General features: G+C 48.0%; 1 protein-coding gene across 4 annotated transcripts in view; it reads right to left on the bottom strand.

The window, feature by feature from the left end:
• SH3BP5 (SH3 domain binding protein 5) overlaps nt 1-13744 on the bottom strand; it is a 71484-nt gene that overhangs the window by 39108 nt on the left and 18632 nt on the right. For all 4 annotated transcript variants that reach the window (XM_070576012.1, XM_070576013.1, XM_008536364.2 and 1 more), the window contains one exon: nt 5810-5938. In XM_070576012.1, coding sequence (XP_070432113.1) covers nt 5810-5938 — 129 coding nt within the window. The remainder of the gene's footprint in view (nt 1-5809; nt 5939-13744) is intronic.

Genomic DNA, 13744 nt, shown 5'->3' with positions numbered 1-13744 from the left:
AATGGAATATTATTCAGCCTTAAAAAGGACTGAAATTCTATCACACACAACAACATGGATGAACCTTGAAGACATTACATTAACATAAGCCAGTCACAAAGGACAAACACTGCACGATTCCACTTATATGGGGTACTTAGAGTAGTCAAATTCAGAGAGGCAGAAAGGACAGGAGTCGCCCATGATCCATGGAGGACACGTTCCAAGACCCCCAGAGGATGCCTGAAACTGAGGATAGTACAGAACCTCAGATATACTGTTTTTTCCGACACGTACTCACCTATGATAAAGTTTAATTTATACATTAGGCAGAGTAAGAGATTAACAATAATAACTAATAATAAAATAGAACAATTATGACGATATACCATAAGGAAAGTTATGTGAATGTGGTCTCGCTCTCGAAATATCTTATTGTACCACACTCACTCTTCTTCTTGTGAGGCTATGAGATGATCCAATGCCTATGTGGAGCCATTATTAAGTATAATAAGGGTGACTTGGACACAAGCACCGCGATCCCTCGACAGTCAATCTGATAACCAAGACGGCTATGAAGTGACTAACGGGCGGGCAGCGTATACAGTGTGGATACGCTGGACAAAGAGATGAATCACTACCCAGGAAAGATGGCGTAGGATTTCATCACACTACTCAAACCGGGGCAGAATTTAAAACTTATGAATTGTTTATTTCTGGAGTTTTCCATTTAATTTTTTTGGACCAGGGTTGATCATGGGTAACTGAAACCTCAGAAAGCAAAACTACAGATAAGGGGAAACTATTGTAGAATGGTGGTGGCCAAGGGCTGGGGGAAGTAAGGAAGGGGAGTTACTATTTCATAAGGACAGAGCTTCAGTTTGGGAAAATGAAGACGTTCTGAAGGTGGACGGTGGTGGGGGTTGCACAACAATACGAATGTGTGTAATGCTACTGAATTGTACACATTAAAATGAGGCCAGCCCAGTGGCATAGTGGTTAGGTTCACACGCTCCACCTTGGGGGCCCAGGGTTTATGGGTTCTGATCCCAGGCACAGACCTACACACCATTTATCAATTCATGCTGTGGTAGCGTCCCACATACAAAGTAGAAGAAGATTGGCACAGGTGTTAGCTCAGTGAGAATCTTCCTCAAGCAAAAAAAAGAGGAAGATTGGCAATGGATGTTAGCTCAGGGCCACTCTTCCTCACCAAAAAAATTTTTTTGTAAATGGTTAAAGGGGTAAGTCTTATGTTATATGTAGTTTACCACAATTTTTTAAAAAGGAAAAAAATAACAAGGACTGGGACTGGCCGTGATAAAATGACAGGCACAGGGCTACTGCTGGACCGGTCAGAACCCAGGGAGCAGAGTAAGCAAGAAACACTCTGCCATTCACGTTCACTGAGTCACATGGCTCCACCCCTCAGCAGAGCATCCCCACCACACACTGGAGGCCAGATGGGTGGGCAGAGATGTCAAAGCCGCCTTAAAAACAAGCTCTGGCTCAAGGACAAGAACCCTGAAATAAACCAAAGCTAGTTGCCTGCCCCAGTCCCAGCCTAGGAAACCTGCCATGCTCCACCTCCTCCTGGCAGGGCTTGCACTGGGTTTTCAAGATCACAGAACTGGGTCTGACTCATGGGTGGCAAAATGAGTTGACATCAGGAATAATAAAGCTAATGCAAATTTTCGATGGGCAGACGCAATTTCTACTGGCTCGACAATTACAAACCTTTGTAAATGCTTTACGGAAAACTAAGCTGTAGGAGAGGGTGTTCCACTGAGCCTGGATGCATGGGCATGGGTATTCCAGATGTTCATTATAAAACCAACACTGAAGTATCATCTCTTACTTAAAAAAAAAATAGGAGACATATATCAAATATTTACGGAAGGTACAGGGACTTATTTTCTTCTTTTTATTTTCTACAACAAAAAAATTTAATGAAGCCAAAACGTAAGCTTATGCAAGGATTCGATTGTAGAACACATTATCTCATTTCACCCTAAGGACGACCTCACGAGAGAGCCACAGCTGGAACCATGACAGATTTTTCGTCTGTTCTTCATCGTATAAAAATGAGTTACCCAAAACAAGTCGCCTTATAAGCAAAGATAATTTAAAAGAGTTTTCGTGGGGCTGGTCCCATGGCCGAGTGGTTAGGTTCGCGCGCTCCGCTGCAGGCGGCCCAGTGTTTCGTTGGTTCGAATCCTGGGCGCGGACATGGCACTGCTCGTCAGACCACGCTGAGGCAGCGTCCCACATCCCACAACTAGAAGAACCCACAACGAAGAATACACAACTATGTACCGGGGGGGCTTTGGGGAGAAAAAGGAAAAAAATAAAAATAAAATCTTTAAAAGAGTTTTCGTGATTCAGCTTCTTCCTCATAAATGGGGAAAAGCATGTATATTTTTTCATCTATCCGTCTGGATTGAGATTGCTCACTTTTGCTAATTTCTGTCATAACCTTAACATTATATGATCTGGTTTTGGTGACTGGATTATATAACAACTCACAATGTGAAAAAAAAAACAGTCGCTGAAGGAGATGAGGAAAGTTTTTACGGGATTTATTTGTCCCTATTACTCGATCACCAAAGAGTAATGGGACCATAATTTGGTGATAAAATACAGTCATTTGTGAGAAAATTATGGCTTTTAAGGCACTGCAGTTTAATACATCAGTGTTTCACGGACGAGAGAGGCTAAGGCTCTGCGATCGCAGCATCTCTCAGAGACCACCCCCGCTATACACAGTCAGAGAGGTTTGCAAATATAAAAAGGAAGGGGGCGGGGGGACAAGACCAGAGCAAGAAAACAGGAAGCCCCACTTGGCAGCGGCTGGGGTGGGCCCCACCCCCTTCACCCACAGGAAGGTCAGAGGACGCCGGCGGACAGACTCAGCCACCTGGCCCAAGCCCAGTGGACCCACCATCCACGGAGACGAAATGTGACATCCGGGCCCAGCCTCAGCCTTTGAGCATCCTTCCAGTTCCTCGGCCATAGACCAACAAGGCCCCTTGGGGTTGAAGGGTCACTCGGAACCTTCTCCACCCTCCTTCTTCCCGCCCCACCTGCAGGAAGGCAAGAGTGGAAGGGGAGGGTTTGCAGGAATAAAGCGGGCAGGATTCCCTCAACATTCATCTTGGGCTCTGCCAGCTGAGAGTGAGTCAGTCACCCCCAGGGTCTAGGTACTATCTGATTAGAACTGGTGACTCAGCGGCTTGCCCACAGGACTCAGTAATTGCCCCGACCATTGTCCTTGCTGGCTAAGAGAAGGGATGAGAGGAAAGAGTGACGCCACTATCCACTGCTGCCCAGCAGTGGGACCCTCCCACCCCAGCTCTCTCCTCTTCTCCCATCACAGAGGATTGGGGTACGGAAAAGAAGGAAGAGATGTGAAATCTACTTAGATGTGTCACCGCCAACTGGGGACCCACCCACCAAATTAGATTTGAATCAACCCAACCCAGACAAAGCTGGATTTGCCAGTCGTGTTCCTGTCCCTCTGCTGACCTAGCCACCAGGAAGGAGAGCAGTTGTGAGTAAAGGGGTGATAGAGAGGAAAAGGGGCCAGGAAGAACACCTCGTCCACAGGTGGCCTGTCAACTTCATCATTCTCTCATTTTTTCATTTATTTGTTTGCTCAGTGTTTGAACACCTTCTGTATGCTGGCCTTGCAGACATGGCAATGAACCAACAGACAAAGTTCCCTGTCCTGTGGAGCTTCATGACTGTAAATAAGTAAACAATGAGAAGTCAGACAGTGAGGGGTGCTAGGGAAAAAAAGCAAATCAAGGAACGAGGGCTGGGGGTGGTGGAGACGGCAGGCTGGGAGTTATATTTACATGTTGATCAAGTGACAATCGAGTAGACACCTGAAGGAGATGACGGCGTAGACCATGCAAATTCCAGGGTTAAGACAACGACAAACAGAATGAGTTCAGAGACTCGAGGTGGAAGCACTCTGACATCAGCACAACCAAAGGACCATCAGCTGATGGACCAGCCTCCAGAGGCCCCTGAACACAAAGGCCCCCTGAGGCAGCTCTGCCCTGAACCTGAGCTCAGGGAACGGGGTAGGCAGGCCACGGCCGCAACTCCAGGGGTGCTTTAACAGACCACTCTTACATCATCCAGAGGCACGGGCACATGGACGTCTGTTAATAGATGTTCATGGGCTCAAAAGAATTAGAGGACGATAAACTGAAGTGTTGAAAAGATTTCACGACCTCCTCGGTATTGATCCAATGTTTACATTAAATTAACAAATTTCTCCTCCAACCTAACCCAAACCCTTCACACTGCAATTTTAGGTCAAGAATACTACTACCCTGGGCTACAGTGGGTAGGACACATCCCCAACTTGGGTGGCACCTTAAAGGATGGTGGCACACAGGCACTTTGAAGGGAGGATGCCTCGGGGTTCTGGAGCTTCTGGGAACTGGTGAGGACCTTTTAGAGAAGGGTTTCATCTTCCTGGAAAGCTAGAGGCCTGGGTGGGGCCCAGAGGGAGGTGGAACGGGAGGGAGCTGCTCAGGGCTTGTTGCAGACCAACGAGTAATCGGGACTTTTATGTTGTACAGCCCAGTTCCCCAGGTCAAGGAAGGAGGGGGGTCCAGGCAGCCATTCTGTCCAGGAATAAAGGCAATCTATCTGGCAGGTTCCAACCAGAAAGGGCAGCTCGGAGTTCAGCATGCAAAACCCAAATACACAGCCGGAACCTCAGCAGGACCGCCAAGCATCCAGGGGCTCCCTGATGAGAAACCGGAGAGGTGCGTGGAGGCAGGGCCACCAGCAGGAACGCTCAAGTCCCAGCCCCCAGCCCTCGAAGGGCCTGATCTTAACATGTTCCTGGATTTCTGGGGCTTAATTTCCAAGGGTTTCGCCTCCCATCACCTCCCTTACAGTGCCCAACCTCACGCTGCGCACACACAGCAGGTGCTCAAACACCTGTCACTCACTAAACAGCTTCTTACAAGTGGAGACTCCTGGAGGCGGCATCTTTCATCACGTACAACAGGGACAGGAAGGACAATCTGGACCAGCTGCTGAAGCCTGCTTTGGGGGGCAATTCACACTGAAGAGACACTGAGCGGGAACTCCCGGGCCTGGGCCTGGCACATAGCTGGCACTGGTAAGTGCTGGGGCTCCTTTCCTTCCCCATTCACAGGACCCGGCTATCAGAGGCGGGGATGTGACCCAAGCCACACACTGCATCACATCGGTGGTGGTCAAAGGAAGACAAATGCTGAATCCAGAACCAACTTCCACGCAGCCCCAGCAACTGCATGACCACAGCCCCCTCTCTGCCACCCCTTTGCTGGTCTTCCTTCCTCACTTGCTTATCTGGGCTCTCAGGACAAAGAACCAACGTTTCAGGAGAAGCAAATAGCTAATTACTCCCAAACCAGCGAGGAGAACGCAAGGGAGTAAGCCCCCTGCTGCCCGACAGCCAGTCACATTCGGAGGGCAGAGGAACAAGCCTGACATTCTGGACGCATCCTCCCATCCTCGCAAGCTGGCCCCGCTGCCAACTCCAGGGCAAGGCGGCACCCACTCGCAGGGTCACCCAAATGCGAGCACCCACACTCTACTAACGGTATCAAGAGCTGGAATGAAGGCCGATTGTTGGGGGAAGGAAGATAAGAGGCCAACTTCAAATGCAGCTCTTTACAAAGTCACGGCTAGTGCACATCACATAGGACTCACACTTCTACCCTTCAGGGGAGACACGGAAGTCAGGAGTGCACCCAAAACTCCGGCGGGGTGATGGGGTGGCGGGCAGAGACAGGGGAGGAGGTCTGCGGGGCTCTCTTACCTGCCTCGCCACCTTCCGCGCCTCCCAGTAGGGCTTCGAGTCTTCCACGGCTTTGCCAATTTTCTTCACCAGTTCGTCCAGTTTCACTGTTGCTTCAACCAGAACAGAGCGGAACTTCTGACGAGCGTCCTGCAGCCAGGGGAAATCAAGGAAACAGAGTTCAGGCTTAAGAAGGCATCTGCGAGGCTCTGCCGTACCCAATGACAAACACCAAGCAGGGCCTCCACACAACCTACAAGCCCCTAATTTCTGACCTTCACAAGACAGTGTCCACAGCAGCACCGTCGAAAAGAACCTTCTGTGATGCTGGCAGTGTTCCTTTATCTGCTCTGTCAGTACGGTAGCCAGGAGCCACACACGGCTACTGAGCACTTGAAACTGGCTTGTGAGACTGAGGAAATGAGTTTTAATTTATTTTAATTAAATATAAATTAAAAAGTAAATGTGGCTAACAGCTACTATATTGGACAGTGCGGGTTAGATTGAAAAGCTCTGTCCAGGTCCTAAAGGGAAGATGTCCAGTCTAGCCAGCCCGGGCAGCTTCAGTCCATAATGATGGCATCATTTCCTACACTCCCATGAAGGCCTCAAACATGTGATGCGGTCACTATTAAACAGAGTGCAAATTTCCCACGTGCCAGACCCTGTGCTGGGCCTCGGGCTTTATCCCTGCCTTCAGGGTACTTCTAAGTCTGATGGGTAAAGCAGGCATTTACAGCCCATTCCGGAAAAGTCAGTGCCAGGATGGCAATGGTCCAGGTGCCACGGAACCCAGCGGCAGAGAAACTCACCAGGCCAGCTAAGACAGGAGTTTACTGGGAGACTCATGGAAAACTTCCAGATAGAGAACAGCTACACAGAAGCCTGAAGCACGAAGGCACTTGAGGGAGGGAGAGGAAACGCTGAGGTCCCAAGCAGGCAGCAGAGGCACGCTCAGCCAGAAGGGAGAGGGAGTGGCAAGGATTCAAAGGAAGCTGGAAGTCTGGAATGTGGAGAATGGCAAGAGATCTAAGGGTGGCCGCCCATCCTCGACATAGCCACTAGCAACTTGGGCCTCCATAAGAATTTGGAAGAATGGAGCTGACAGGTGGGCCACGCCAGACTTAACCACAGGGTGAAAATCAAGAAACCAGACCCATGGATGTCACAAAGAGGAAAAAAAAATTAAAAGAAGAAATTCACTCCTAGGTGTAGGAGGACATAGTGGAGGGTGGGATCAGGACTTCACAGACCTCACATCCCCTCAACTCCTTTTCCCTTTGGCATTTGCCTGAGGCCACCACACCTCAGGGGGTGTGTGGGTGCATTTGAGAGAGGGGAAATGGACATTCAGAGACGGAACAACACATGATCACCAGCTGCGGGGGCTGCCCCAAAACCCAACAGCCCACCTGCTGGTAAAACACGTGGGTTCCATTGGCTGTAAACGGCCTGCCTCACCAGTAACTATCTGAAAACTATTTCTAAACATCAAATTGTAGGGGCCTCTTGGGCCAACGGAATGGCTCATGGGGATGAAGGAGGCTCTGATCACTTCTAATTTCATTCCCCTGTCATACTGTGCCATGGGCTTGCTAGATGGGTTTGAAATGACGCCAGCACTGCAGCATACGAGGAGACAGCCTTTGCCTTGTATGAGAGTTTCTCAGCTCCTGAGCCCCAGCCTACTTCTGACACAGCCTTGGTCCCTCCCCCCAGCCCTGCATCACCATCACCATCATCACCAACACCATCATCATCTTCTTAATTTTCTCTCCTCCTCTCCTATCTGGCCAGGCCTGCAGCAACCTGCTACAGCTTCTAAAGACAGAGAACAAGACTAGGCTTTTTCTCCACAGGAAATGCCGCAGATGCAAGAGGGCAGCCCAGGGACTAGCAAAGCCCCACTGAGCTGCTGTTGGACTTGACGTCCAATACATGGGAGGCAGCATGTTGCCTAAAGCCTGGGATTTTTATCAGAGAGATGGATCCAGTCCTGTTAACCTCTGTGAGACTCTAATCAGAGAACTTCTTTAAGAATCATTGTTATTATCTATAAAATAGTTACTTTCCATCTCACAGGGAGGGCTGTTGGAAGAATCAAGGAGAATGCAAATGTAAAACAGCTGATAGTTCCTGGGCATACAGTAGATGCTCAATAAATGCACACAATGTTCCCCCTCCGGAGAAAAAGATCCATGAATGATCCTATTCAGAAACACCAAAGGGGTCTCTCTGAGGCAGGAGTAGCTGAGGTGATGGACATAATAACCTGTTACACTGTGTGGGTGGCTGCTTTGCAAATGTACTCGCACGCATGACCGAATCCTTACAGCCACCACCCTGGTGGAGGCAGCACCAGGGCCCCATGTCCAGACCACACATGGGAAAACAGGGCCAAATCAGTCAGTGGGTGACCCAGGGCAGGTCACATCAGCACCTTGGGCCTCCTCTGGACAACGAGAACTGGGTCCCAAACCAGTGGCCTATGGGCCATTTGGCTGAGTCCCTTTGCCTGCATGCTGCGTACTAAATGTCAGAAAAATCCAGATTTTTTTTTTAAATGTGGGGATTCTCAAATTTCTCATTAAAAAAACATCAGATGATCTGGCAACACTGAGCCCCCGTCCCTACCTGGCAACCATTGGCTAGAAGTGGAGTAGAAGATGCCCCCCTAGACACAGATGACCCTTTCCAGTCCTCACTGCCCCTGCGCCTGACTCCCCACCTGGCCCCCCGACGGCTTCACTCAGTAGGTTCCCTGCCCAGCCCCTGAAGACATTCGATTTGCCAAGAGCTCTTCCAGGCACTGGAGAATACAACCCACCCCCTCTGCCTTTGTGAGAAAGAAGGATGCAGAGCACAGAGGGGCAACTTACTAAGTGGCAGACACTATCACAAATGCTTTCATTCCATCAATCTTGCAATTGCTAACAACCTGATCAGGTAGGTGCCATTGTTGTTGTTCACATTTTACAAAGAGAATATAGAGAGAATGAGGCACAGAGAGTGCAGGTAACTCACCCAAGGTCACTGACCTGGGAAATGGCAGAGCCAAGATTTAAACTCAAGTGCTAAATAAGTACAACACAGTGTGATACGTACAAAGACCTCAGTATACACACTGTGCAACAGACACACACCTGGGCAGGCCACCCAAAGCAAGTGTCATCCAGGCCTTGAAGAAAGGGGGTCTGCACCAGACAGAGAAGGGGGCATTCGACACTGAAAAACTAGCATGAGCAAAGAGTGGCAGGTGGAAGGGCTGGTGGGGGCTGGAGCAAGGAAGGGCATGTGCGCCATATTAGGGCATTTCAACTTTATCCCATGCACAATCGGGAGACATGATGGATTTTTTTTTTCCTCATATATAAGTTTCAATTTACTTCCCACGCACCCTTTGTCAGAAATAACTGAAGAACGCATTCTACCACAAAAAGGAAAAGTAATCATAGTTTGCTAGATAGCTCCACCGTGAACAGCACTTACACAGCTCTAATAGCGTAAATAGCAAATACTGACTCCAATATAATTCTGTCCGGAGGAAGGGTTGGGAAAAGTGGGTGTGTGGTGGGGACAGAGGGAGGAAAGAGACTAAAATTTCATCTTATCTAGTGGAATGTGGCAGATAACTAAAATCGAAAAATCAAGTAAACACACAAAGCCTACTATTTAAAGTCATAAAAGTAAATACCTAAATAGTCAGCTAAGATATGTTAAACTGATTAAACGGCCCCTAAGGGAGAAAAAATGGGGGTGGGGGAGGATGAGATGCTATAGGGGTTTTGTTTTCTTTTTTCTTTTTCCTTTTTTAATGGTAGTAAAATACTATGGTGGATTTTTAAGCAGAGACATGACCTGATCAGATCTGGGTTTTCCCAGAGTGGGCTGGGCCCTGCAGGAGATTCTGGCGGATAGATTCAGGGCCCACTAGCCTGGTTAAGTGTGCGACCATCAAAGGGTACTGAACCCAAGAGACTCGATTTGTGTTTCCCTCTACAAATGAGGCTATGTTGCCTGGGATGATGATGCACAACTGGCCGACATCCAACCACCAACAAGCCTATTCATCCAAGATGTGTTAAAAGCTAAACACAAAGCCGGCCTTCTCCCAGATAAGATAAAGCAGACCCAGTTCTTCTACCATTCCACAAAATCAGAGCTACTTGAGCAACAATCTCCACAAACATTGGGGTGTGGGAGCCCACAAGCCAAAATCTTTCCTGCCCGCCCAGTGTAACAGCCCTGATTGTCATGGGTCTCACCCTGGTCCCAGAAGTGGTCATGTGACCCAAGCCTGGCAATCAGATGTGGATACACCTAGCCTTGGTGACTGTTGAGGAAGGGCATGTGACTCATCAGACCTCATTCTAGGACTTTTCTGAAACTCTTAGAAAGAGGACTTTTTTCCACTGAGATGGCCGAGAGGATGAAATGAAAGCCTGGAGCAGATAGCAGCCATCTTGGCACAAAGAGGGGAGGACCTGACAGAGAGGGAGGGAGGGAAGGAGGAAGAAAGGGAGAGAAGAGAGAGGGAGGGGGGAGGAAGGCCAAGCGACACTTTGAGCTTCTGGGCCTACCGATGCTTCACAGTCTAACCCTATATTCCACCTCCTTGGAGCCACAATAGCATACCCACCCTCCCCCAAACAGTCACCATTGCTTTTTGTGTTATGTTAGTTGGAACTGAATTTCTGTCACTTGCAATTGAATTAAGCCTTAAGAAAAAAGTGCCTTATGGCAGTCATATTAATTCCAAACATTCCATATCATGGCAAAGCACTGGAATTAAATATGGTCAACTGTCGAAGGGCTTCTATCCTTGACAAGGAAGCCATGTTTATAAAGAACAGAGTCCGTGGAACCTAATTCAACCTAACCTTTATAAAGCATTTCTTTAAATCTATCTTAATGCCAGTTTGCCACATCCTAAAGCCAGCTTGTCTCACTGAACTTGTGCTTCTGCCTTATTTCCTAGTTCGAGGAGAGATCCCACCGTGGTTCTTCATCTCCTACAACTACAGGCAAATGTGTCTCCCAAGATCAGAGTGGGCGTTGCTTCCAGAATGTCCAGAGAGGAGAGAGAGCTGACTGTTCTCCCCGCGGTCAACGACCCTTGGAGGGACGCAGTCAGAAGTACAAACTCCTCTCAGGGGAATGAGCAGACCTGTCTGTCACCAGTCAAGAAAAACAAGCCATTTCCCAGCCAGGGCTGTTTACCACGTAACTTTCTAGATCAGCATTTGAAGGAGTTCTAAAAAGGGCTCTCTCTCCTTGGATGGGGCCTCAGATCTTCAAATCTGAAAACTGTGTCACATCCATTAGGTGACTCAGACTGCTGGCAATTTATTCAAGCAAAGAATTGCTGAGGGTGGCAGAGTCTCCCTGTTTGAATGTCAGTGTGTCAAAAATACAGCCCTGTATCAAGTAAGAACTCCAGCTAAACCAAACCAGCCAGCACCGGCGAGCCTGGGAAACAGCTTGTAGGCTGAGAATGGTGGCCTTCCCCCTCCACAGAGGTGTCCCCAGAACCGAGGGAGATTAAGATGGGACATCAGTTTTTAAAAATCACTGCCCTACAAATTAAAGAAGATACCATATTTCAAAAGATCCTTAGTAATGCCATTTATAAACACCCGCTGTCTGTTTGTAAAAAGATTTCACAGGCGTTATCTGAGCTTCACAATGACCCTGCGAGGCGGGTTCAGCAAGAATCACCGTCCTCTGGCTACACATAAGAGAACTCGGCCCAGGGCTGAAGGGCTGCTTGGCCTGAGGAGAGGAAGCGAGTGTCAGACTTCAGACAAAAGCACAGACCTTTAGTCCAATGTGCGTTTCGCTTTACCACAGGTTCTCAAAGTGTGGTCCCAGGGACCATGGGGGGAGGGAGGGGGAGGGGCGCCTGTGACTTTTCCTGGGAGCCTGCAAGGTCAAAACCATTTTTGTAATCAAGTTTGACTTATCTGCTTTTTCACTGTCATTGTCTCCTAAGCGTTCAGTGGAGTTTTCCGGAGACTATTTGCTATGAGATATTGTAAGAGATGAAGTGCGGGAGCACATATGAGAATCCAGCTCTTCTACTGAGCCAGACATAAAAGAGACTTGCAAAAACACATAAAATGATTCTTTCTTTTCATGAATTTTCTTTGTTTGGGAAGACGGTTATTTTTCTTAAAATGTATTATTTATGTTGACATGTAATCGGTTTATTATTGTCATTTTTTTTTTAAAGATTTTATTTTTTTTTCCTTTTTCTCCCCAAAGCCCCCCAGTACATAGTTGTATATTCTTCACTGTGGGTCCTTCTAGTTGTGGCATGTGGGACGCTGCCTCAGCGTGGTTTGATGAGCAGCGCCATGTCCGCGCCCAGGATCCGAACCAACGAAACACTGGGCCGCCTGCAGTGGAGCGCGGGAACTTAACCACTCGGCCACGGGGCCAGCCCCTATTATTGTCATTTTTAATGAATTAATGCAAGTTTTTAAAACTTCCTAGTTTTAATTTCTAACATGGCAAATAATGATACTACCCACAAAAAGAAAAGCCCTCTGAGGTACTCAGTGATCGTAGTGTAGAGGGAACCTGAGGTCAAAGAGCATCGGGTCTGCTGCTGGCACCAAGCCACACCCCGCCCCTCGGGCCTGGCCCGCAAAGACCCCTCTCAAGCAAGAAACACTCGTGTATTTTCCATAACAGTAAAGCAGTTATTCCTTCTCAGATCTTTCTTTAATCCTCTGATTCTGTCCAGGAGAAAGCCTCCATCTGGTGCTATGACTTCATAGCACCTTCAGCACCTCCTCAAGAAATGGGAGCTAGGCCAGACTCAGGGCCTTCCACAGAGAGGGAAATCTGCTAGAATTTGATAAGCAAACAACAAATCCACTGGAAACAAAATAACATTGCTTTGAAAGTCACAAAGCTGTGCTCTTATGAGCAGGGCACTTTCCTATATATATTACTCTCTGATAAAAGGCTTGCTTTAAAAACATGTATTTCCCTTTGATGTTTTTCCACTTATAGTCATGAAGTCTCCTTTTCAAACAAACTGAGGTAAAAACGTGAATCAATTTAAAGGAGAATATGGAATAAATACCACATACACAACTAGGATAAGGCAAAAACTACAACAGCAGCAGAACAACTAGAGTTAAGGAAGCACTGCCCTAGAACGATCGTAAAATCTCTGTTAGCAGAAACATTCTAGAATCACAAGATGAGAAGCACCACTGGAAACATTCTGACTTACTGAACAGTTATAAGTCCGTGAAATGTTTTCAGGCTTACTACAAATCATGTTTCCTTTTCACCCATCCATTCTATTCTTTAAGAGCACTTGTGGCAGCTACTAAAACACACAAAGAAACCACTTTAAACGGTGCTTGGGTGAAAAGGAGTATGTGCTCTCCAGTGCCATCTGAGAGAACTTTCTGCAATAATGGAGATGCTCTACATACATCTGTGCTGTCTAATACAGAGGCCACTGGCCACATGTGGCTAAATGAAAACTTGAAATGTGGCCAGTGCAACTAACTGGATTTTTTATTAAAGTTTTTAAATTAATTTAAACAGCCACATGTGGCTAGTGGCTGCCATATTGGACAGCACAGATCTGGCTCCCAGACCCTGGATCGCACGCCACTTTGAGAGACCACGCCACACTCCCTGGACCCCCACAGCTGCCTTCTCTCCCTGCCTCTGTGGGGTTTTTCTTCCCTCAGCTCCACCTTCCCCAGGGAGAGCTCTCATAGCCCCGTGAGGAGAGCCAGGACAGCTGATGTCACCTTCAGGAATTTTGCAGCAGAGGCAAAACTGGAAAGACTGTGCCCCAGGATGGAGCTGGGGCCCAGGGAGCCAAACCAGAAAGATGGACGTCCAAGGACACAGGAGCCGGGAGGACGCTGAGGCAGAGAAGGGGGTGGGAGAGGGCAGAAGACCATCAGGGAGCTGGAGCCAGCC

This window comes from Equus przewalskii, chromosome 15 (genome assembly GCF_037783145.1).
Source record: "Equus przewalskii isolate Varuska chromosome 15, EquPr2, whole genome shotgun sequence".
Taxonomy (NCBI): Eukaryota; Metazoa; Chordata; class Mammalia; order Perissodactyla; family Equidae; genus Equus; species Equus przewalskii.
Note: the sequence above shows the minus strand (reverse complement) of the source record. Positions and strands in the feature narration are given on the sequence as shown.